This window comes from Pezoporus wallicus, unplaced genomic scaffold (assembly GCF_028554395.1).
Source record: "Pezoporus wallicus isolate ANWC-B61680 ecotype Strahan unplaced genomic scaffold, APGP_CSIRO_Pwel_v1 contig_8088, whole genome shotgun sequence".
Classification (NCBI taxonomy): Eukaryota; Metazoa; Chordata; class Aves; order Psittaciformes; family Psittacidae; genus Pezoporus; species Pezoporus wallicus.
In genome coordinates, this window is record NW_026642341.1 from 62,795 (window position 1) to 87,663 (window position 24,869).

The 24,869-nt window shown below is 57.6% G+C and overlaps 2 protein-coding genes across 9 annotated transcripts in view; both read left to right on the forward strand.

Moving 5' to 3' along the window:
* The window catches only part of TOP1 (DNA topoisomerase I), a 66,973-nt gene extending 62,764 nt beyond the window's left edge, over window positions 1-4,209 (forward strand). For both annotated transcript variants that reach the window (XM_057428933.1, XM_057428934.1), the window contains 4 exons: window positions 293-420; window positions 1,484-1,578; window positions 2,312-2,461; window positions 2,797-4,209. In XM_057428933.1, the coding sequence (XP_057284916.1) occupies window positions 293-420; window positions 1,484-1,578; window positions 2,312-2,461; window positions 2,797-2,899 (476 nt within the window). In that variant the 3' untranslated portion in view covers window positions 2,900-4,209. The remainder of the gene's footprint in view (window positions 1-292; window positions 421-1,483; window positions 1,579-2,311; window positions 2,462-2,796) is intronic.
* Window positions 4,210-7,468: 3,259 nt separating this feature from the next.
* Window positions 7,469-24,869, forward strand: part of PLCG1 (phospholipase C gamma 1) — a 41,104-nt gene continuing 23,703 nt past the window's right edge. For 5 of the 7 annotated variants that reach the window (XM_057428916.1, XM_057428918.1, XM_057428919.1 and 2 more), the window contains exon 1: window positions 7,469-7,811. In XM_057428916.1, the coding sequence (XP_057284899.1) occupies window positions 7,610-7,811 (202 nt within the window). In that variant the 5' untranslated portion in view covers window positions 7,469-7,609. The remainder of the gene's footprint in view (window positions 7,812-24,869) is intronic. The other 2 variants (XM_057428917.1, XM_057428921.1) reach the window with 1 other exon arrangement.

Below are 24,869 nucleotides of genomic sequence, written 5' to 3' on the forward strand. Positions count from 1 at the left end.
GTGTCTTGAGCAGTATGGTTCTGCTGTCCTCTGCTGAGCATGGAAGTGTTTCCCCTCTCTCGAATGGCAAATGGTGTCTTTGTTACTAGTGAATAAACCATAGCAGAAGGAGTCAGGGCCCCGTATGGAAGTGTTCAGGTTCATTGACTGTGATTAGAGTGCAGAGTTGAGACTGGCCCATCAGAGGAAGGTCAGTTCTGCAGTGACTGTGAGCTTGCAGTCAGTGGGACCCTGGCTGAGGCTGCATAGCTCTGCAGGACCCACTTGCTCACCACTTCCTTGTGCTTTGCAGCGGACGACAACATCCCAGCCAAGATCCTCTCCTACAACCGTGCCAACAGAGCGGTTGCCATCTTGTGTAACCATCAGAGGGCTCCACCGAAGACCTTCGAGAAGTCCATGATGAACCTGCAGAGCAAGGTACCCCCCTCCTGCCCAGCTCTTGGCTTGGAGCAGGGCTCCGAGGGCTGCATTTTGGGGGTCACATTTCCTTCCACTTGCGGTGAAGCTTTTTCCTGTCGGCAGTTTGTCAGTGCTACGCCACAGCTGGGCCTACTTTGAGAGGAGCAGTGAGCTGAAAGGGGCACCTTCCAGTCTGAAGTTGTCTTTTACTTACAAAGACTAAGACCAGGCCCTCTGTCTGTGCCCTTCATGCCATCGCTGTGTTCTGCTGCCACTGAAGCTTCAGAGCAGCAGCCTCTAGCTCTGACTTGTGTCCCCTCAAGAACCCAGAGTGGGCACCCACTCCTGTTGCGTGGCTCCCAGGCCGGTATCAGGGCAGGCTGTGTACATGGTACATGATGCCACTCTGACTTGACCTCTTCCTTTGCAGATTGTTTCTGGTGAAGGCCATGAGGTCCAAAGGGGTTAGGTCTGTTCCTGGTCTGGCTTTAGAATAACCTTCACAATAAGGACTTTGGTTTGGCACTGCAGTGTCCCCTGCTTCTGTAACACCTAACATGGCTGCCTTCACCATAGACCATAGAGCTTGGGGATGTTTAAGGGGATGCAAAATGCTAAATCTCCCTGAATCCTAAACTTACTGGAGAAGAACTGCCTGAAGCCTGAACAGTTTTCAGCCTGTAGGGTCTGGGGCAATCACTTATTCCTGCTGAGGGCACAGGGGTCATCCTCCTGTGCTACCGTCAGAGAGCTGGTACTGGCAGGATGCAGTGGAGGGAGACAAGGAAGGGCTGTTGGCCAGTCCCAGGCCAAGCCAATTCCTTCACCTGCTTAGTTATAGTGGTGTGAGGAAGCTCCCAGCACCACCTTGTCTTCAGAAACGAGTGGGGCCCTGTTTTGTGAGGGGAATCTTTCACCACACCAGGCTTTGCTGTGAAGGCAAATGGCCTCACTGTCCCGCAGGAGTGTGTCTGACCACTGCTACATGCTGAACGTGGTCACAGACTCGCTCCCTGGGTGATGCTGCCACAGTTGTCAGCAGCTTATTCACACTGCTGCTGTCTGGTTTTGCCTCTCCTAGATCGATGCCAAGAAGGAGCAGTTAGCTGATGCCAGGAGAGAACTGAAAAGCGCCAAAGCTGATGCCAAGGTCCGGAGGGATGAGAAGTCTAAAAAGTAAGGCTGTTGTTAACTAGGCTGTGCACTGCTCCCAGTACTCTCAGCTCCAAATGGGTCTTTAACCCTGTATTCTGTTTGCCCAGACTGTGATCTGGGAAGGCTTCCTCAGGCTTTCTTGTTCCCTCCTCGCTCTGTTTGTGAAGAAATGGCCTTCATGCTGATGCTGCAGTTCCTGATATGGTCACTGGCATTGGTCTCCCCCAGGACATCTCCTCTGTGTCTCAGCCCTTTGAGCTGAGCACCAGCCAGTGCTCAAGCACCCTGCTGCTGAGGAGCAGCCAGAGAACTGTCTCCAGTGTACAGCATTGCTGTTGTAATGGAGAGCCATGAGTACACGATTGCACATGCACATTTCTGTGCAGATGATGGACTCTGCATGGGGCTCTGCAGGGTAGCTACAGGGGTGCTGAGTGAAGGGAACTCTGAGAGCGTGGCTGTTGCTGCAGGAGGGGTTTGAAGTGGATATAGCACCAGTACACTTCAGGCTGTTGCTTCCAACCCTTTAAAACAAAACTGCTGCTGAGGATTTCTGCTGTGCCTCTTGGAACATGTCAGTTCTTCATTGCATGTGCTGAGTGGTTTGTGTCACCATCTGTGCTTACACAGCTGCCCTTTGTGGCTGGTGGCTTTGCTTACCTTGAGCAGAGTCCCTTGGGGTTCCCACAGTGCTGCCAGCTCTGGCCTAGCAGGGCCCAGAGGAATTAAGTGATTTGCTTCTTTCCCACCCTAGGACGTTGGAGAGCAAGAAGAAAGCAGTGCAGAGGATTGAGGAGCAACTGATGAAGCTGGAGGTTCAGGCTACAGATAGGGAAGAGAACAAGCAGATTGCTTTGGGCACCTCCAAACTCAACTATCTGGATCCCAGGATCTCTGTTGCTTGGTAAGAATCTGCCTGGGGTGTGCTGGAAGGAACCATCCCTTCACTTCTGTGTTGTCCCCCCCAGTTAGGAGGCAAGGGCTGTGGCAGAGCTGCCAGCCACCTCTGCCTCTGTGGCCTTCACTTGTATCTTCAGATGGTTCTAGGAGGCTACAAGTCTCTTAATGCAAGTGTGACATGGCAGCCACCACCAGCACCATGCTGGGAGGTGATGGGTGGGAGAGCTGTCTGGTTGTGCTCTGCTGGGTGGTGTTTGTGATGAGCAGAGCTTAGGAAGTTGCTGGGGCACTGGGATGTGCCTGTGTGATGTGACTCTAACAGCATTTCCTCTCCTGCAGGTGTAAGAAGTGGGGAATTCCTATAGAGAAGATTTATAACAAAACCCAGCGGGAGAAGTTTGCGTGGGCTATCGACATGGCAGAGGAGGACTATGAGTTTTAACCTGTTTTTAATGAGCTGAATTTTATGGGAAAAGGGAGTAGCCTGGTTTTTAGGGAGATTGATAAAACTGTGAGCCTTACTTGTCCTTGGATGCTGGGGAAGGGGGAGGAAAGGGGCAAGTGAGCATCAGATACGACAGCCAACATCTTGCAGAAAGCATAACCTGGAAATAAAGTTGCTGAGCCAGTTGTCCTATGGACAACTTATTTAACATGTTTCAGAGATCCAAATTCTATCTGTCTGGTTTGGGTGGGTTTTCTCTGGAGGCAGGGCAAGTGGATGGGGGATTTGTCAACCTTCCGCCAGGCAAATTCACCATCACACTGAGCGCGTGGGACTCTTTAGCTACTGTATACAAACTCCAGTTATATTGGTGCGTTTTTACAGTTAGGGTTTTGCAATAACTTCTATATTTTAATAGAAAATGGACTCCTGACCCCCCCCCCCCCCCCCCCGCCCCATTCCAGGATTTAACAAAGAAACAAAATGTAAGGAACCCAACGCACCTCTTAGAGCTGCCACCATGGTCATGGGAATTCCCAAATCCTTCCCAATTTGTCACTTGGAGCAGTCGTGCCATTGGCACGTGAATACCAAACCTCCCCCCGTGTTCCCGTGTTCAGAGCAAAGCGCGACGGGAAGGCGGCCTCTCAACTCGAGTGTTCCTTTCTCAAATGTGAATTTTTATTTCTTTTAAGTCTATTAAAAATATTTAAATAGGTTTGGGGGGGTTGTTTTTGTTTTCTTCAAGCAGTTGTAGCTTTGGGGAACGGGGGGAAGGGCCGTGTGTGGGGCTGAGGAGAAGTGACATTGGCAGCAAAGGACATTCCCGTCACCCTTTGTTCTGAACACGCTCTGAACGCTTCATGACTCTACTTAGCTCGGTCAGACTGTGTGTCCTTTATTTCCCCCCTTTTTTTCTAAGCCCCGCTCCCCTCTTTTACTTGAAAGATTTTATCATGTAAAAAAGATGTTTCACAGGTCAATAAATTTCGAGGGAAATGAGCATTGGTCCAAAAAAAAAAAAACCACAAAAAAAAAGAAAAAAAAAGGAAATAAATCGAGATTTTAGGGCTTTTATTTTTTTCTTTTGTAATTGTGTAAAAAAATTTTAAAAAATTAAAAAGCAGAATTTTAATGTGAAACCTTTTTTTGCTATAATCATTAGTCTTAGAGGCATTGTTAGCGTAGTGTGTGTGCGAAGCCCATCTCCCGCAGCCTTTCCTCAACAAGTATCTTCTATTTTTATCATGAATTCCCTTTTAATCAACTGTAGGTTATTTAAAATAAATTCCTACAACTGACCTGTGCTCTGGTGTCTGGCTGGTCTGTGCCACGAGCCCCTCGGCTCCCTGCAGCCCCGAGCCCTTCACACGGGGCTGCAGGAAGGAGGTCGAGGCCATGGCAGGGAACAGGGGGTAGGATTGACCCACTGGGGGCTTCAGCAGGTTGAGTTGGGACACGTGGGTTCGCAGGGATGCCCCTGATCCGAAACAACACCAGGCTTCTGGGAGGGAAAATGCTTCTATGGCTGCTGATCACAGAACCACAGACTGATTTGGGTTGGGAGGGACCTTAAAGCTCGCCCAGTTCCACCGCCTGCCACGGGCAGGGACCCCTTCCACCAGAGCAGCTTGCTCCAAGCCCCTGTGTCCAACCTGGCCTTGAACACTGCCAGGGATGGGGCAGCCACAGCTCCTCTGGGCAGCCATTGCCCAATGTTGCCTTCATGGTTTGGTAACTAATGACAGGCCTGGTGGCTCTGTGCTCTTGCAGCCAGACCCTTGGTGGGGGCAGAAGCTGGTCCTGCATCACACGAGGAGTGTTCTGGAGCCCTGGCATGGCACCAGGAGCTGATGGAGCATCGCATCAACCCGTGGTCCTGCTGCTGCTCCTGAGCTCACGGTAACCTGGGGCTGGGGGTGGTTCCTCAGCTCTGGCTCCCAGATCCCTCCCGCTGCTCTGGGTTGGTTTGTGCAGCCCCAGGGGATGCGTGGTTGAATAATGCACCCTAAACCTGCAGCCTGACCCTCCAGGCTCCCCGAGCATGCCCAGCTCCTGTTCCCACCCCAGCAGGAATTGCCTGAGGGATTTCACTCCCTCCTAAAAATCTCCTTGGTCCGTAACTGGAGCCTGTCTTTGCGCAGCAGCCTGCTGCCTGCCCTCGCTCTGCAGCACGGCTGCGCGCACTGGGGAAAGATCCTGCCTGGGACACATTGGCTGTGCTGCTGTGGGTTAGTGGGAACATCAGGAACATGGTTTAACATCTGCATTTGGGGCCCTTTGAGGTGCTAGGAAGTGGAGACCATTGCTTTAGTGAAATAGGAAGTGACCAGAGGCAGCAGAAGCAAGGAGCACGGACCAGCCGGGCTCCGGCCGGGAGGAGGAGTGGATGGGCGCTGCTCGGTGTCGGTCACACAGCACCGGCACCGCGTTCCGCAGCTCCAGCCCCGCGCAGGACCAGGGGAAGCTCTCCCCAGCGCCGGGGCTGGTTTCCCGTTTGTCCCCAGCGCGCAGCGCAGAGCAGCAGCGGACCCGAACCCGGGCGCTGCCCGGCTCCTGGGGGTTCGCGATGCTGGGATGGGGCCCGGGCTCCTCCTCCCTGCACAGGGCCCCCTGGAGCCGCCGTTCCCAGCCGGGGGCGCTGCTCTGTGGGGACCCTTCGCTCACCCGGGGCTGTTCCGGCCCGCGGTCCCGTTCGCTGCCCGCCCGCCCGGGAGCCCCTCGCTGCGCAGAGGAAGGCGCTGGAGCCGCTCGGAGGGGGAAGCCCCTGTTCCCGGAGCTGATCCCAAAGGGGCTCCCAAGCGACCCCGCCGTGCGGTGGGTCCGGGGAACGTGTTCGGAAGCGGAACGGGTCTGCCCCGCTGCGGAGCAAATCCCGGGAAGCGCCGAGCGGGATGACAGGAAGGTGATGGAGGTTTCCAGTGCCCGGCGGGGCCGGCGGCGATCGCTGCAGCCTGGTGGGTGCCGGGGCCACCGGCCGGGCCGGCAGAAGCGGTTCTTGGCGCTCAGGGGCAATGCGGGGCTCAGAAGGCAAACTCCGGGAAGAGGAAACCTCCAGCGCGGACCCCATCCTGTCCATGTGCGGCTCCGGCGCGGCGCGGCGCGGCTGGGCTGGGCTGGGACGGGTGCCCTCCATCAGGCGCTGGGGAGCAGCGGTTACCGGGGCCGATGCCACGCTCCCTCCGCAGGTTTCGCCCTCCAAAACAAGGGGGTGCCCATCGCGCTCGGCTGTTCTCAGCCCATTGGGAGCCGGCTGCTTCCTGCCGGTCCCGAGCGAGGCCGGTGTCCAGCGGGGAGCCAGCCCGGCGGGAACGGAGCCGAGGGTCCTGGGCCACCACCGGGCACCAGCAGCTCCGCTGTGTTCGGCCTCGTCTCGTCCATTTCCAGACACCGGGGAGGATCCTAAACGGCCTCGTAGGGCCCTCGTGTGTGTGCACGTGGGTGTGTACACGTGTGTGTGCGTTTGTGTGCATGTGTGTAGGTGTGTGCATACATGTGTATGTACATGTGTGTGTACATGTTTGTGCACATGTGTATGTACATGTGTGTGTACATGTTTGTGCACATGTGTGTGTGTGCATACGTGTGTGTACATGTGTTGTGTGTGCATGTTTGTGCACGTGTGCACACGTGTGTGCACGTTTGTGCACATGTGTGTATGTGTGTGCATACGTGCGTGTACATGTTTGTGCACATGTGTGTGCATGTTTGTGCACGTGTGCACACGTGTGTGCACATGTTTGTGCACATGGGTGTATGTGTGTGCATACATGTGTGTGTACATGTGTGTACATGTTTGTGCACAGGTGTGTACATGTTTGTGCACGTCTGTGCACGTGTGTACACATATGTATATACATGTGTGTGTGTACATGTCTGTACATGTGTGTGCATGTGTGTGTTTGTGTGTGCACATGTCCTGGGAGCAGTGGGGGAGAGGAAGCTCTGGTGTGTGGGGTGCACTTGGTGACATAGCAAATGACGCCCCTTCCCTACCTGCCTGAAGGCTGGAGGGGGAGATAAGGGCAGCTCAGTCACGGGCCTGCGGATGCACACGTGTGTGTGTACATGTACACATGCACAGACACATACACATACGTATGCACACATACATACACACATGTAGATGGGAAATCACGGGCTTCAACTGTGTGAGCCACACATGCAGGACCCCCCACAAACTGCTGCGGGGGGCCAGGGCCCCACAGTGCCCTGTGCTGGGGGGTGCGAGGTGGAACATTGGGGACCTTTGTGTGGGGTGCGGGGGTACCCCAGTGCCTGGGGCGTACTGTGGGGCACGGGGTGTCCCGGTGTCCTGGGTGTGCTGTGGGGTACGGGACGCCCCGACGCTGCGGGTGTGCTGCAGGGTGAGGGTGCCAGTGCTGTGGGGCAGTGGGTACCCTGCCCGGGACGGGCCGGGGCTGATGCCGCCCTGGGACCCCTCACTTAGCCCCAAGCACCCGCCGCTGCCTCCTCCCGCTCCCGCCCGCCCCGCGGGGCCGCGCTCCGCCCCTTTCCCGGCGCTTCCCTGCCCTCCTCTTCCTCGCTCCTCCTCCTCCTCCTCCTCCTTCCTCCCCCGTCCCCTCCTCCCGCTCCCCCCCGGCCGTGGGGCGCGGCGGGCGGTGCTGAGCGCGGAGCCGGCGCCGCTCCGGGCGCTCCCGCTCCCCATTCCCATTCCCTTTCCCGTTCCCTTTGTTCGCGGCGCCGATGGCGGCGGGGCCGGGCAGCGGCGCCGGGGCCCCGAGCGAGGCGGAGGCGGTGCAGCTCTGCCGCAGCCTGGAGGTGGGCACGGTCATGACCCTCTTCTACTCCAAGAAGTCGCAGCGACCCGAGCGGAAAACTTTCCAGGTGAAGCTGGAGACCCGGCAGCTCACCTGGAGCCGCGGCTCCGACAAGACCGAGGGCGCGGGTGAGTGCGGGAGCGGCCGGGGGAGGGCAGGAAAAGGGCTGCGGGTCCCCCGGGGCGATGGGTGCGGGGCGGCCCCGGCCCGCGAGAGGTGCGGAGAGGGAGGGGGGAACTGGACGGGTAAATCCCGGGCTCGGGGTGAGTGTGCCCGCGGGAAGTGCCCGGTTTCCCTGCCCGGGGCCGGCTCCCGCCGCTCGGTACCCGGCAGCGGGGGGATGCTCTGCCGGGTACCGCCATGGCCGGCGCCGCCTCCCAACTTTCCGCATCCCTTTCGGCATCGGACTTCCCCTGGGATCAGCGAGGTGCCGTTTCCCGGGCGGCACCTCGGCTAAGAGCCGTCGGGAGGCTCAGAAGGAGGCGGGATCCGTTTGAGCCGTTTCGGGGCTGGAGCAACAGATGGGGTGAAGCGGAAAGGGAGAAAAGCAGAGAACTCGAACCCGGGGATGTCCTTCCCTCGTCTCCTCCGTGTGTGTGCCCGGGGCTGGCGGCTTCTTGGGAAGCGGCTCGGCCGGCCACGGGCACAGCAGCGTTCCTGGCTCCCTCTGCCCTGTGCGTGGACCTGAACCAGGGGCAGGGACAGGAGAAGATGCGTAAGAGATGTGGGTGTAGAACCAGGAAGATGGGTGGGAAGGGGGAGAGCGCGGGAGGCCCCGGCCGGGAAACTCCAAACCTTGCGCTGGCTTCCAGGTCACTGCTGCTCCTCATCAGCGTGCACGGGACAGGGGCCCTGCTCGATGCTGGAGGCGAGGAGGAGGGCACAAAGGTGATGAGAGGTGATGCAAGTCCTGGTGCTGGCCTTGGCACTGCCCTTCCCCACGTTGAGGGATGTGGCTGGGGCCATGGAGGAGCTGTTGTGCTGCTGGCTCAGAGTGGAAAGGTTGGATGGTGGTAGGGGTGCTCAGGAGAAGAAAGGAGATGGAGAAGATGTTTGTGTCCATGGCAGGACCGCAAAGTGCTGGTGCTTCTGGTTTGGGGCTTCGGCTTGCCTTGAGACCCTTGGAGTCTCCAGGCAGATCTTGCAGCCTTGGGCTCCTTCAGCATCCCCAGGATGTGGAGCTGCCCCATGGCTTTCCTGAGCATTGAGTCAGTGGGAGAGGAAGGAGATGCTGTGCTCGTGGTCCCTGGGTTTAAGATGTTCTCAAACTAAGGCAGAGCACCCGTTTGTTCTGCTGGACAGGCGCTGGTTTCTGGCAGCGTCTGCAGAGACCACATGGGCCCATAGTAGGACAGAGGTCCCCACTGATGTCCTCATGGGTGACTGCTCCCATGGACAGACCTAAGCTTTGTGCTGCTGTCCTTGTGAAGCTGGGACCGTAACTTCGGGGACGATGAGAGAACTTTAACTTCTGCACCAAACCACGGTGGTAACAGCGATGATAACGTGGCCGCCAGGACTCGTGCTCTGTAGATCTGTAACAACAGAGAGGTCCCAGGACCGGGAATAGGATCCACAGGTTTCTAGCAAAGGGAAACCAGGAGCTGGGCAACGCGGGGCAGCTGCCTCCCTCGTGTTCCTTTAGATGTGACAGTGAAAATGACTTGGGGCTCCCCTGCGGTGCTGCAGTGAGGCCTCGGGCTGGTGGCCGTGGGTCTGGGCTCCCAGCACGTTCCTGCCACACGTGGTGTTCCACAGCCCCCTGAGAGCCGAGGTGGAAACAGGACAGGAGCCTGCAGGCCTGCTGCATCTTCAGCCCCACCTCTGTGGGGCTGGGTGCTTTCCCTATGGCCTCCTCTCTGCTCCTGAGCATCTCGCCCTGTCCTCGGTCCCCTCCTCTGCTGTCACCCTGAGCAGCACCTGTCCTCTTACCCATTTCCTTCACAGGGCTGAGAGGTAGGGCTTTGCTTTAGTGCTTCCTGGGCAGCAGGATGGGAGCTCCAGGTGGGAATGCTGGCTTATGCACACAGATGGTGACTGTGTCTGGGCAGGCAAGGCAAAGCCACGCCGTCAATGGCCAGCAGGATCCGGGTTCTTGGCCAACTGCCCGAGTTTTGTCGGGATGTGCGGAAAAAGGATGCCTGGGAAAGCGCAGGTGTGCGACGGCTCCAGCTCCCGTGGCAGATACACTGATGTACCCCCTCCTGCTCACGTCCTCCTGCAAGACCAGGCTTCACGTGGATGGGGGGGAACCAGGCAGAAGTCATCTGGAGTTGACTAGTGGTAGTTTTAGCCACGAGCAGCGACCGATGCAGGTCTCCCCATGCAGACAAACCCCACTGGTGTGGGGAGCAGGAGGCTGGGGCAGAGTGCGGTTTGCTTGTGGATGTGGTTCTGGTCAGGCCCTGACTGGCAATGTGAGTGAGGGCACGAGCAGGGGAGAGCAGCCAGGAGGGGAGATGTTCCCTCACCTGCAGTGGCATCCCCACCAGGCAGTGTCCTACAGAGCAAAGATTGCTGTGCTCATGGTCAGTAATGAATGTTCTTGTGTTTCACAGAATCCAGCCTGGTTTGGGTTGAAGGGACCTTAAAGCTCATCCAGCTCCAACCCCTGCCATGGGCAGGGACCCCTTCCACTAGAGCAGCTTGCTCCAAGCCCCTGTGTCCAACCTGGCCTTGAACACTGCAAGGGATAAGGCATAATATTTCTTGAGACATGCGGGCCAGCAAGGAGCTTCAGCCCGCCCTGGACACAAGTTAATTGTCCAGGTAGGAATGATCCTGGGGTTTTAGGCACTTTGGAAGGGGCGTGTATCCACAATACATCACATGTGGAGGTCTCTGACTCGGGCAAGCCTGTGTTGATGGCCATGTCTTAGAGAGGTGCCTCTCTCCACAAACACCACAGCATGGGGGGGTCTGTGCTCCTTTCTCTGCACCTGGTGGGTTTGCAGATGGAGATACGTGTTTGTCCCAGGGGCAGTGCTGTGGGACCTGGCTCTGTTATTGACCCTGCTGGGAGGAGCTGCTGCCTCCATAGGTCTGTGAGTGCTTGTCTGCAGTACTTGTGATCTCTCCTGAACTCTGGGTGGTTCATAGAATCCCAGACTGGTTTGGGTTGGAAGGGACCTTCAAAGTTCATCCAGCTCCAACCCCCTGCAGTGAGCACAGGGACATCTTCAACTAGATCAGGCTGCCCAGAACCACATCCAGCCTGGCCTGGAATGGCTGCAGGGATGGGGCATCCACCACCTCTCTGGGCAGCCTGTTGGTTGCAATGGCCGTTGTCTGCCTTCACCTTCGTGAAAAGCTGTGTTTTGGTGGTGCTTGGCTTTCTGGTGGCTGCTGACCTGGAGCTTACGGGGGGGCAGAGCAGAAGCAGGCATCAGGGCACCCCACCAGTGGAGAGGAGGAGGCAGGAGGAGGGTCCATGCAAACCTGCATCCTCTGTGCCCGTGGTGCAGTGGGCTCCCAGTGAAGACCCTCTCCCTTGGAGAGGACCCATCTCCTGCTCTTTGTTAACCTCTTCAGCTCTTTCCAGCAGCCGTGGCTCAGAACCAGTGGAGAGGAAGGGGCAAAGAAGCTTTTTGCTTTGGGAGGTGGTCACCTCCTCACCGCCTCCTGCTGAACTGACACTGTGCCAAATGCAATCCTGCTTTGTGCAAAAAAAATGACCGTTTTCCCCAGTTAACATCGTTTTCATCCAAAGGGTTTCAGCCACCTCCAGTCACCAGTGATGGCTTCTTGCTGATCCCTCTGCACAGGGCCCAGCTCTTACCATGGCAAGAGCTCTCATAGTTTTCCATTCTTTCTGTTGCTCACCCAGAGCAAAGCAGCACCGATCCCTCACGTCTTTTGGGCCTCTTTTTCTTAACTTCCTGTGCTGTGCTATGTGTTTTTACTCCTTTCACCGTGAGCACTCGGAGCCCCGTGCAGGGGGCATGGGCCGGCGCCTCACTGAGCCGTTTGCCTTGAAACACGTCAGAAAGCCCAGAGCTTGCTTCGAGAGCGAGCTGGAAATTTGGAGCAGATGTTGGTTTTATAGAGAGGGGAGGAAAATCCCCCTCTGCAGAGCCCTGCTTGTGGTCTTGCGTTCAGTGAAGTGAGGTCGGCCTGTGGAGGTGGAGGAAAGCTGCTGGTTGTGTGCAAGGAAAGGCAGGGGCTGTAAGATGTTGATACCGAGTGGCTCTGAAGGGTGGCTCGTGCTCCCCTTCCCCCCCAAGCCCTCTGTTAGTCCTGCTTTTGGGGTTGAATTTGATTATTTTGAGGCCTTTTCAATGAGGAGCAAGCTGGGGATGGATTTGGAGACTGAACCAACCTCAGCATTGGGTCTTCTGGGATGCAGGAGCTCCTGCACCGCGGGTCCCTCCTGCTCCCACTGAGGTGCCTCGGGCAGGGAACTGCTGCAGTGGGAGGGTGAGGGCATGGCTGTGAGCATCCCCGGGGTTAAAGCCTCCCCTGCTGAGGCAGTTTCTCGAGGTTAGGGGCTTTGTGTCGTTACCGCTCCCCTTCCTGCTTACAGGGTGTTTGTGTTGAGCTGGGAAAGCAAGCGTGCTCTGCCCTGCCTTTACCTCCAAACCGGGACCGCCTCTCCCCCTTCTTTAGGTCCCTTTGTCATCTCCTTTCTCACCTTGGTAGCACCCTCCAGGAGGAACGGGTCACAAGTCCCCTGCTCATGCAGCATAAGACACATCACGAATTACTTCCTCCCTTTGCATCTCAAAAGCTTCTCTGCAACCCAGAGAGCAGCAAAGGCTGGGAGAGCCATGCTCCGCTGTGGTGCCTGTGCCCACGTTGCCCATCCATCTCATTCCTTCCTTTACCAGTCAGCCACGTGGAAGGTATTGGCTTATGGGTTTAACCCACTAATTAAAACTGGAGAGGTTTTGTGTAGCATTGGCCTGGTTCTGTCTCACCTCTGCCGAGGGCCTGAGGATTCCAGGTTTGTCAGGGTGGAAGTGATGTGCCTTGGCTTTCCCCCTGCCTGCAGGCAGCCAAGTTGGCTGCATACCATGTGTGGTGAGAGGAGCATCTCCGTAAGCTGGGCCTGAACATCTGGCTTTGCAGAGGAGCACCGAGCAGTTTTGTTGTGTACAGGACTGCTAATGTGCTCCATCCCTGGCTGAGCCCAGCCCAACCTGTGGCCTTCCTCCTGCTCTTTGTTGTAGCCCAGGGGCTGCTGCTCTCATCGCAGCAGTTATCTCATCAATGTGCGCCCTGTGAGCATCCTGAGGATGTGCCGGCTGGTAGCGATGCCCATTGCTGGTGCCGTGGGTTAGTGGTGGCCTTGACAGTGCTGGGGAATGGTTGGATTTGGTGATCTTAGAGATCTTTTCCAACCTGGTTGATTCTGAGAACAGATGAAATGGGTTTTCTCAGAAGGATGCCTCTGCAGAGAAGGATGGAAGAAGAAAGGTTTCTGTTCCCCAGGTACCTGCAGCCATATGGAGAACATGATTCAGTGTGTGCAAGCTCACAGGAACCTGTGACTGCCCCAGCAAACACAGCCCCTGGTGTGTGCTGGGCTCTCCTGTGCTATCACCTCTGCAATGGGGTTGGTCTGTAGCACATCCTCTGCACAGCGGCTGCATCCTGCCAGGTGGGGAGGACCTCATGGCTCCACCAGCGCTGCTCATCCCTATGGTGGATGCGGCTTCCCTGCTGGAGGTGGCACATCAGGAGGGGACACAGTGACAATGGCCATTGCAAAGTGACTCTGCAGTGCTAGAGGTGGCCTTCCTTTGACATGGGTTTAATCTTTAAGGTTTGAGGATTTTTGTGTGGCACAAAGAGCTCTTTTACATGGAAAAAGCTTTTGGACATTGATTTAAATTAGAAATATCCTGATTTCTGAGGTTTCCTGCCTTTCTAAAGATGGGCCAGCGCTCGGAGCTGCAGGCAGGGCTGTCTGCTTCTGCCACCAGCTGTGCCGGGCTCACCCCTCCTGCCCCAGCTCTCTGGGCACTCTTGACAGATGCCCATCCCGTATCAAACACCTCGCACATGGTTGTGGAGCACCATGAGCCCCCCAAAGGCCGAGGGCTGGCGTCTGCAGCAGGACTCGCAGCTCTGCAGCTGGGGAAGTCAGCAGAGCTTTCCCATAGCTCTGAACGTCTCTGGCTGCTCCAACTGCTCCTCGTCTCTGCTGCCTGTGTGGTCTTGTGGCTTCTGAGCTCGGCTGGGAGCTGGGGCTCCTCAGCTGGGCTGGCTGGAGACGTGGGGAAGCTCCAGGGGATGGGACAGGCTCTCCCGTGCTTCCCTCTGCAGCTCCTGCCTCGTGCTTGCAGGAGCCTCGTGCTGCCCATGCAGTGCCCGCGGGTGGCAAACCCACCTCGTGTTTGAACGTGTCCTGGTGACGGTGCCCCGAGGGGCTGCTGGGTGAGCTGGCTTTGGCACAGGGCAGCACTGCTCCTTCCGGGGTGATTTTTCTCCCCAGCTCTTTACAAACGTATTTGTTTTCTTTTTCTTGGAATGGGACCTTTTGTTTTCCTGCCCTCGCACCCGGAACCATCACACCCGGAGCTGTGCTGCCCCGTGTGTGCAGCTCAGCCCCTCTGCTCACCCCCTGCCTTTACCTGCATGAGGTGCATGAGGGCTGTGCGCCTTCCCACGTGGGGTGGTGACCTGCAGGGTAAATCGTCCGTGAGAACTGGGGTTGCCTTTTCCCTCTACCTTCAAACCCACCGGGCAGGAGCTGGACGCAGCGGCAGCGTGCTGCGGTCCATCCAGGACTGTGGTGCAGGGATGGGAGCGGGAGAGGCTGCTCTGATGCCTCCTGACACCGTGAGCTGCCCCAGCACAGCGCTGTCCTGCTCTGCACCTCTGCTGGAGCTCCCCCAGTTCACTCTGTGCCTCTCCTCCCAGGTTTGTGCTGCACAGGGCCCCGTCCTGCTCCGTTTGAGCATCGACCGGAGCAGCCGGGGTTGGGAATGGCTGTCGCTGAGCGGGGACATCGGGGATGGCTGTCACAGCTGTACCCTGCAGGGTAGAGCAGCTGCTTGAGCAGCTCTTTCCTGTTTACTCGCTTCCAGAAGTGCCACTGCTGTGACTGAAGGACACCCTCCTGCGTGTGCTGGGATACCCTTCATCCCTCCTCGCCCTCTCCAGGGGCTGTCCCCGCACATGCGGTCCCCAGCCCTAAGCCGGGTCAGAGAATGGGGGTGGCTGCGATGCTGGGGCATGGGATGTCCAAGAGGACTTTCACCCGCTGGCACCCTGCCCTGTGAAGCTGCCTCCCAGCTGGTGCAGGGTGGGAGCTGCTGTTTGCTGAGCGCTCAGGTGCTGCCTGACGTGGTCCTGCTCCCTGTGAGCGAAGGACGCGGCTCCTGGGCTGCAGAGGAGCAGAAGCAGGGAGCCTGCGACCTCGTCCCGGTACCTCTGCCAGTGCTGCAGGCATCACTCATCCAGCCCTGGTCCCGCTGGCCAGGTGCTCTGGGTACCCCCCTCTCTTTGAGCTGCATCCTTGTCCTGCTCATCCTTGCCAGGTTGCAGCCCTCCAGACCAAAAAGCTGTCCCGGGTCAGAGCAGGCTCTGAGCAGTGCCGTGCTCTGCAGGCTGCCTGGGCCCTGGGGACACAGCTTGGCCTCTCCATCCCAGCAAAGCAGCAGGAATTGGTTTATCTTTTAATTGTAGAATCACAGAGTAGTGCCTTGAATCACACCATATTAATGCCTTGTGCCAGCCTGTTCTCAAGGACTTGCTGCTGTTGGAGTTCCGCCCCTGTGGTCCCCAGCAGCTCGGGCTCTGGGGCATGCTGTGCAAAGGCCTGGAGATGAGAGCATGGAACTTTGAAGCGTGGTTTGCCATAGGCCCCGGAGCAGGTTGGTGTGTGGCACCAGGAGCAGGTCTCTGGTTCTGGGCACCAAATAAAGCCCAGGTGAGGTCATTAAGGAAACACCAACCCCAAGTGGTAGAGGAGCCTCGTGTGGAGACCATCACCAGGAGCTCCTGCTTCTGCCACGTAAACTGAAGATAATGCCTCCTGCTATGGTGGTGTGTGGCTCAGGCAATGTCTGCTCAGTGCCTTCAGTTGGATGGTGCTGTTAAGAAGATGCCACGGTTATCTTCCATCTTGCCTGGGCGATGGGAGGTGAAGCCAGCACCACCAGTGGTCCCATCATGGTTAGTGCACATAGAGCAAAACTGGTGAAAAGGGAAGAGGAGTTTTCCTTTTCCCTTCAGTGTTTCCGTTGTTCAGCACTCTGGGACAGAGCAGGTTTGATTCCACCCTCAGCCGCTTTGGTAATGGCATCTTCCTCGTTCATGGCATGGAGAGTTCCAGGAGGAGGTGCCTCTGCCTTTCCCTGTGTTATCAGTGGAGCCGGTGCAGCCCTCTGGGGCCTCTCCTGCAGATAATGGCACACATCTGGAAATCACATCTGTGCTGTCGGGAGTTCTCAGTCCTTGCTGGCTCAAAACAGCTTTCGCGTTGAGCGTGGTGGGGGAAGAGGTCAGGCTGCTGTGGTGACCTCGAATGGCTCAGCAGCACGTGGGATCTTCACCCTGTCCTCTTCCCAGCTGTTCTGTGACACTGAAGAGCTCAAGCGCTGGCAGGGACACGGTTGGGCCATTCCCTGCTGCCCGGTGAATGTCCTGGCCGAGCAGTGATCTCTGCTCTTAAATTGCTGTCACAGGAGCTTGACTGCATCGTCTGGTGGCACGGCTGAGAACTGAGCCATCGCAGCAGCACTGCCATTTGCTTTTGTGTCCTTCAGTTTTCACCCCTTGCCTTTGTGCCCTCTCCTGAGGGCAGTGCGTGGTCACCCTCGTCTGCACTTGCTTTGTGATGGGGCACGGTGCCCGGGCATGGAGGAGTCGGGAAGGTGCCTTTCTTGAGTGTGAAAGTCCCCGAGGAGCTCCCAGGAGCTCCTGCTGCTGTTGGACACCCAGGTCCCCACATCCACCTCTGCCAGGGCTTCCCAGAGCCTCCCTTCTGGCCCAGCCAAGCCCTGCTGTCAGGCTGAGAGCTGTGAGCTGTGCCCTTGCCTGTGCACTCAGGACTGCTGCGTGGCCGTGTCTGCCCCTTTTCCTGCCTGTTCCATGCTGGTGTGCTCGGTCCCGTCCCCTCCCGGCAGCGCTGGCAGTGGGTGGGGGTCCTCACGCGTGCTGAGGACTGGGGACAGGAGGAAGAGCTCAAGGAGAGGGACGCAGAGATGCGGCACAGACGTTCTCCCTGTGGAGCAGCTTCCTCATCCCGCTCTGTGCCGAGTCACGGCTCTGTGCAGGTGTCCCTCGATCCATCCCTGCCCTCTGCGGTTCCTCTTGGATCTCCTGAGTGCTGTGTGTCCACCCCAGAGGGAGAGGTGGGCTGCAGGAGCTGAGCTCGCAGACCTTCATCTTCCCCATCCTCCTGGTTCACTGCTGTAAGGTCACTCCATCCACCAGGCAGGGCTGAGGGGGATGGAGCCCTTGATGCCATGCAGGAAGAAGGTCACCTTGGGGTGGCTCGTGGAGCCATCCCTGGACAGACTGTCTGTCCAGAGGCACCAGTGCTGAGCTTCCCCTTTCCAGTTGAGTCAGTGGAAGCTTGTGCCTCTCAAAATGAGGAGGCTGGTGACTGCAGGGTGGCTGCCATGGCCTGGTTTCATCAGGGGAAGGACACAGACTTCTTCAGAGCAGCATCTGTGCAAGCAAAGTCCAGGGCTTTACCCTGCGTGGAGCAGCTCTGCACGTGTTTGGGGTGGAAACATGCTCCTGTGTTCCGTGTGGTGAAGGTGCTCTTGTGGCTGCCAGGATTGAGCATGGGATTGGATGCGCTGAGCAACCCTGGATGCCCAGCTTGGGGTTTAGTAGAATCCCGAAATCCTGGTACAAAACCCCCCAGCTTCACAGAGATGGGATTTCCATGGAGGACAAGAGGGACCCCTGAGGCATCCCGGGAGGGGGATTGCTGGGCCCTCAGGGGTGTTTGCCATGGAGCTGCCCTCGCAGGGCTCTGCTGGTGGGACAGGGCTGCTGGTGTCCAGCCAGCGGGAAGTTTGTGCTCCCAGGCCCAGCACTGCACTGGGCGAGTTCTGCACCATGAGCTGTGACTCTGCTTTCATCTTTCACAGCCTATTTGTGTTGCTTGGGGTTCACCCTTGCTCTCAGTGGCTGTCCCAAAACTGGGTGCCTGCACCCTGCTGTAGTCAGATATGCTAACCTCTAAGAGAGACCCCAGCTGCAGAGGTCTGGGCAGTGGGAGGTAACCAAATAGGCTCGCCCTGCTCTTGCTCCTTCCACCGTGTTCCCTGCTGGCCACCCCAGTGACGAGCTATGGCTCAGGTGAGGGAGAGAGGTTTCTTCCCACCTCCCTTGTGCGCTTGAGTGGAGCTGGACTGAAGCGCGCACTGTGAAGGGAGCCCTGTGACCAGCTTGCATGGGATGTTACCTTTCCAGTGCCATGCGAGAAACTGGGTGAGCCGGTGTGAGCGTAGCGTTCCATGGGAGAAGATCATCTGCTGGGGCAGGAGAGCCTGGATGTGGGGCTGGGGCAACATTTGCTTTTTGCATCCTGCAACCTCGGGGTGCAGAGGGGGAGAGTGGAGAGAGAGTCCCTCTGGGGTGGGTGCAATCGTTCCCTGCTGCTCAGCTGCTGGCCATCCGCTGGCACTGGGTAGAGAGTGCTCTGGGCTATGCGCTCACCCGGTGACACGCTCTCCTCATCCCCACAGCTCCAGGGCTACAACCAAGGGGGCTGGAGAAGAGTTGGAGTGCTTTGCCTAAGGCCGTGCAGCCCAGCAGAGGCAGACACGGGTCCAGCACCACCTCCTCAGCTGCACTGTGGTGGTGATGGGTGCTGTGGTGGGACCAGCAGAGTGGGAGCTGCCAGCCCTGCCATCCCGCCGGCGTGGGGCTGTGGAGAGCTCTCAGATAGCACATCCTGCTCCGCTCATGTGGGGGATCAGCTCTGGGGTTTTCACTCGCCTTTTCTTGCAGCTGAGCGAGCAGGAGAGATGTGCTGATGACACGGGGCAGGCAGCTCCCAGCCCACAGCTACCTCTGCCTCTAGCATCTGGAGGATGTTCGTGAGCTCTTGAAGGCCACCTGCATGAGGCTAAAGCTGGTGCAGCAGAAAGGCCTGGGTCGGCCTGGGCAGAGGTCCTCAGTGCCCTGTGGGAGCAGTGTGATGTCTGGGCAAGACCTCTGTCTCCCTGCTCCAGCCTGTAACGTGGATGCATGGGATGGAGGAGGAAGGGCAGTTCCTTGTATCTTCTCCTCCATCCATCCTCTCCACCACCCTCTAAGTAACCATGAGTGGCTGCCCCATCCCTGGCAGTGGTCCAGGGCAGGTTGGACACAGGGGCTTGGAGCAAGCTGCTCTAGTGGAAGGTGCCCCTGCCCGTGGCAGGGGTTGGAGCCAGATGATCTTTAAGGTCCCTTCCTGTCCAAACCAGGCTGTGACTATGACCCACAGAGCGATGCAGCAGCAGCCGAGCATCTCTAATCTCCCTGTGCATCTCCTCTGTCTTTCTCTGCAGCTGATAAGGATTCGGGGGGGACAGGAGGGAGGAGCTGGAGCGCAGAAGCCACAGCACACGTGGTGCAGGGTGCAGCGGCAGCGGGGACACGGGCAGGAAGCGGGGGTGCCCGCAGAGCAGCCGCTGTGTCCCAGTGTGCCCCGCTGCTTGCTGCGCTCCCAGGGCAGTTTCACCTCTTCCAGGTCCTTCTGCTCCATGCTCAGTGACTGAGATCCTTGAGAAGCGAGCCAGGGTCTGAGCTGGGAGCCAGGCTTGTCCCAGGCTCCCTGGCTAACTGCTCCAATCCCACCTCCAGCCCGCTGAGCTGTTTGTTTCCCAGCACCTTCTCTCCCAGGGTGCTCTCTGCATGGATGTCGCTGCTTCTGGGGTAGAGCTAAATCCAGCAGTTGCTTCCTGGCAAAACGCAGTGGTTCAGAGTGAAACTTGCTGCTTGCTGATGCTGGTGGCAGCTGAGATGAAGCAACTTGCTGGAGCAACCCGAGGCACGATTGAGCTGAGTCTGGATGGGGAAATAGCTTTACTTGCATCTTCTCCTGAGGCAAGAGCAGTACCTGCGTGTTGCAGCAGCAAGAGCGGTGGGACACAAGGGGGTCCTGAACACCAGGGTGGCTGTGTCCCTCCCTGGGGCAGCAGTGGGAGTGACAGAGCCTCTTACAGGGGTTTTGGTGCCTCACTGGCAGGGCAGCATGGCCACTTTCAGTTCATAGGGGATGGGGGATTCACTGGGGCACAGGGAGCTGCTGGTTTGCTGTTGATGTTGGCCCCCATGGGTGCCTCAGCACAGCTTCCTGTCCTCTGAAAAAGAGTAAGGTCAAATGAGAGTCCTCAGCTGGTTTCTTGTCCTGTCTGTGTAATCCATCTGCTAATGGCACGGGATTGTCCTTCAGAAACATGATAACTGATGCACAGCAGCGCTGATGGCACGGCCGGGAGGAGGATGCGGTAACCTCATCGCTGTGTCTGTGCACAGACATTTAATTCACCATCGCACTGTCTGCTTTAGCCTTGTCGATTAAGGGAAGCTGGGGAGGTTGTGAGGCCGAGCTATGGTCACTGTGAAAACCTGCACTTATGAGACACACACAGCTCTTCCCTCTGAAAGGTTTGGGTGGGTTTGGGTTCCTGATTTGCTTCCTGCAGAGGGGCTGTAAAGTGCAGGACCCTGCTTCTTGTGTTCATTATGAGCTGAGCACAACATAATGCTGGGTAAGAGCCACCTTCACTTCTGCAGTGCAGCCACGCTGCAGCTCAGGTGGTGACTGTCAGCCCACTCCCCAGCAACGCCGGTGCCCATGGGGATGGGGCTGAGCTTGGTGCGTGGAAGGGGCTTGGTGAAGAGCCCAGGGCAGGAGCAGGGCTGCAGCCTGGCCCCCATCCAGTGGAGCACTTAGCACATGCTCGGGATTCCCCTGGGACCGCAGGGCTTCTGAGTGCTGGGTTCTGTGGTGGGCAGTGCTGGGATGCACTCAGCAGGTCCCAAGTGCTGATGAGTGTGGAGCAGCCCCAGGCTGGGCAGGGTGCTGGGATGATGCTGGCAGGAGGAGGAGGGCTGTGATCCTCCTCCAGGCTCTGCCTCTCCTATTCCCTTGTGCTGGCCTGAATATCCACTGAAATACTGACAGGGAGGCAGTGCTGCTTCATTCTGCACGCTGTGGTATAATAGATTTATTTTTACACACATGCACATCGAAAGCATTTTTACCACATGCAGCAGAAGGAGGGGATCCTGCCCCTCTGCTGTGCTCTTGGGAGACCCCCCCCCTGCAGCCCTGGTCCAGCTCTGGGGCAGTAGCACAAGAGGGACGTGGAGCTGCTGGAGCAAGGCCAGAGGAGGCCACGGAGATGTTGCAAGGGCTGGAGCAGCTCTGCTCTGGAGCCAGGCTGAGAGAGCTGGGCTGCATCCTTGGTAGGTCTTTGCCAGCACGGACCCAAGGTGCAGACCTATGGTGGGACACGTGAGCCGCTGTCACCACGACACTGCTCACCTGGGGAGCGTGATGGTGGAGCAGTGATGGAGCCATGGTCGGACTCTGCAGCTCTCCTTCCACTGCACTTGTGGAGATTCTCTGCTGTGCTCCCAGCTCCCAACTTGTCTGCCTTCTCCTTTGGAATTGCTACCCCCTGCTTAAGAGCGGGTCTGGGTTCCCCCCACACTCCTCCCTGCAGTTTTGCGTAGCTATGGGGCTCTGTAGACACTATGAGCAGTTTTGAGTGTGTGGGATCAGCAGCCCCTAACGTTTGGTCCTGTGGTGGGTACAGGCAAGGGGGGGCTTAAAGACAAAGGTGTCCCAGGTGGGAGGGCAGGAGGCTGCTGGGCACCAGGTTTGCTGTTTGCCATCAGGAGGTGGCTGAGCTTGGTGTGGGGCTCTTACATGCTGCAGTGGAGGTAGTTATGGGTTGGAGTGTGGTTTATTGCCTGGAATAATGCATCTGGCCACAGCGGTGGGAGCATGGGGAGAGCAGCACTGGATTGATGGAGGGGGATTGGTTTGGGCCCGGGGAGGGCAGGGCGGATGGGCTGTGGGCTCTGCCTCCGTTGCCTGCAGTCTTTGTGCTGGCAGCAATGCTGAGGTTGAGCAGAGCTCAACCCAAGCTGCTGAACCCACTGGAGCAGGTTTTGCCCCACGGCGGCAGCGGGACCTGGCTGGTGCTGTGCAGAGCTGGGGGTCACCCCGGGGCTGACCCCCCATGGCTATGGAAGGCGGCTTCATCGCCCCTTGCCCTGCCCGTGGTGCCTGGCAGACGGGCGCTGGAGGCAGGCTCTGCGTCTCGGCACTCGCTTGGTGCGAGCGGGGGCATTTGTGCTCGCTGCGCTTCCTGCCCAGAGCGAGCTCCTTCCCCGCCACCAGAAGGGGTTTGAGGCCCTTGAGCCGCGGCTCTGGGAGGCTCCTGCGCTGCTCTGCGGCGGGAGGAGGCCGCACAGAGCCAGCCCTGAGCCGGCTCTGCGCGGGCACCTCGGGAGGATGAGAGGAGCCGGCCCCAGCGGGCGCGTGGGTTCTCGCCCACTGCCTTGAGTCGGTGCCCCTGCCCCTGCCCCTGCCCTTGGTGAGCGCCTCGCTTGCCCCGGGCATCGCCGCCGCCTGGATCTTCGGTGTGCAGCGTTGGCACCTTCCTGCAGCGGCTGCGGCCATGAAGATCCTGAGGCCGGTTCTTCCCCACTGCGTTGGTGGAGCCCTGCATCCTTCAAAGGCGGGGTTTGACTTCAGCCCTGCCCTGCCTGCTCTGGATGCTGAGACCTTAGCTGAGATATGAGCTAGCACGCTGTGTCCCTGGGGATGGAGGCGATGGGCAGGTTACAGCAGGGCATGCTAACGTTTGAACTTCCAGCCAGCTCATTCCTGAAGGGTAGGTGAAGCCTTAAGGAGTCACACCCTTGCTTCCTGAAAGCTTGTCTGTCCTCCCTTTGCAGCCCCAAGGAACTGGGTCCTGCTGTGTTCTTGCCCCAGGTTGATGAGCTTTGGAGGGGTGTCATAGAATCATGAAACAGTTTGGGTTAGAAGGGACCTTCAAAGCTCGTCCAGTCCAACTCCCTGCAGTCAGCAGGGACATCTTCAACTAGATCGGGTTACTGCAGTGATCAGTCTGGATAAGTTCTGTGCCAGGCTGCCATCATCTCCAGATGCACACCCATGGTGCTGCATGGTGCATCCCATCAGGAGAGGATCCCACATTCCTCGTGTAGGGTCTCCAAGTGTCCCCAGAGTCAGGCCCTGTGTGTGGCTGCTGTGGTGCTTGTCTGGAGCAAGCAGCATCCTGTGCTGCAGCTCAGTGCTGCTGCAGGTGATGAGCAGGTCCTATTTCTGCCTCGTGTTAAACAGCAGCACATTGGAGTGAAAGGCGAGCGCGGTAAGTGGAGTTTAATTGGGATGAATTACACGCCAGGTTTGCAGTAATCTCCCTCCTGCGTTGCTCAGAAGCATCATCTGCTTTGGAAACGTGACTCAGAGATATTGTTATTTGATTCCCCTGAGCGTTTAAGGAACTGTTTTTCCAGGAAGCAAAGATTTGGGGTTTGTTGTTTTTTTTTTCTTGTAGCTGTGGTTGGTTTCTCTTTGTTTGAGGGCAACGAGAGTCCTTTCCCAGAATTTCCTCTGGGGACATTCTCCCTTACCAGTGTCTCTTCTCCTTGCTTGACGTTCAAAGCTCCATCATGCTCACCACTGCCCTTTGCAGAGGAACACAGCTCCAAGGTTGCTGGTTAGAGTTCCCTGCTCCTCCTCTCCATGAGCCCCAGCAGAAGCCAGGGTGATGCTGTAGCTGCACCACTGGGCTCAGCACCCACACTTGGAGCCCAGCAGGTCTGCTCCTCACCAACCCCAGCCTGGTTTCCTCCTGCCTGCTCTCACCACCCTGGGCTGTCCCTGATGGTCAAAGTGCTGCCTTATGCTTGGTCACCCTTGGCTAGCCCATTGGGAGCTGCTGCTGGGATGGGACCATAGCCCTAAAGCTGAGGGAGTGTCCTCAGAGTGATGCTGTCCCTGTGTCCCACAGCCCGGTGCAGTGGTGCTGCCTGCCCTGCCCTAGCATCATCCCGACCCTGGAATTGTTCACCCCTCGTGTAGAATAGGTCTTCAGAGACATGGGTTAGTGGTGGCCTTGGCAGTGCTGGGGAACGGTTGGACTTGATCATCTATGGTTCTATGATCTGTGGTGCCGATTCTCTGATTCTCCCTGGTGGCACTGTGTGTGTGGGTTTTGTTTGTCCATGGCTTGGTTGCTTGCAGTTCATCTTGCCCTCTTCAGCCATTCCATGGAGGAAGCACGCTGACGCTATGGATGTGCATGAGGATAATGAGCACGGCTCCCTGGAATAACCAGCCACAGCCCTGGCCAGCCAAATGACCCCCTTCATGACCTGATCCTTGCCATCTAGTAAGAGAGGCAACTTTCTGAGCTTTCCTCTGCAGTCCGGGCTTGCCCCCCGACAACAGCCCCTCTGCTGCTGCCACAGCTTCAGAACGAAGCCATTTAAAGACAAAGTCCACGGGATTCGTGTGTGGTACAAAACAGAGGTGGGAGCCCTGAGCGGTTGTCCCACCTCCCTCAGCCCTTGTTCTGACCAGCACCGTGCCCATGCTGAGGCTGTTTGATACCACCCTCCCTGGTGGTGTCTGTAGTTCAGATGAGCTCCAGAGCTGTTTCCATGCTTTTCCGCACGTTTTCTCTCCGGGAGGTGTTTGGCAGTGGGGTGGGCAGCAGGATCCTGCCTGGAAGCGTGGGAGGGGGTGTTGTTGCACTTGAATCTGCTCCAGAGCTGTGGCAGATCCACCACAACCGGATCTCTTGGGCTTGGTTGATCCTTGCACTGAGCATTGTTTGGTGCCTTTGTTATGAACGCCAGCCAGAGGTGATGGGCACAGAGGCAGCTTCACCCTGCTTTGCCTGGGGAGGATGGAGTTTCCTTGGTGAAGGTGGCTTGTGTCTGAAGGCGGGGACTGCCCTGGGTGGTGCTCAGGGGAGATGGAGGAATGCCAGATAACGGAGACATAATTCAGGATAAAAGTGGGGATGGTGGAGGCAGGGACACAATGAGGTTGCTTAAACCAAGAATCAACTCAAGTTTCAGTGTGTAACTTGGATTTGGAAAGGAGTGGATCTTGAATCTCTGGTGTTTGTAAGGCAGTAGCTGCAAAGAGGATCTCATCCAGTGGGGCAGGAGCTGTGCCTCACAGGGTTCATCTTGCTAAAAAAGCTTTCTGTAAGAAGGAAAAAGAAGAGCTGCTGTCT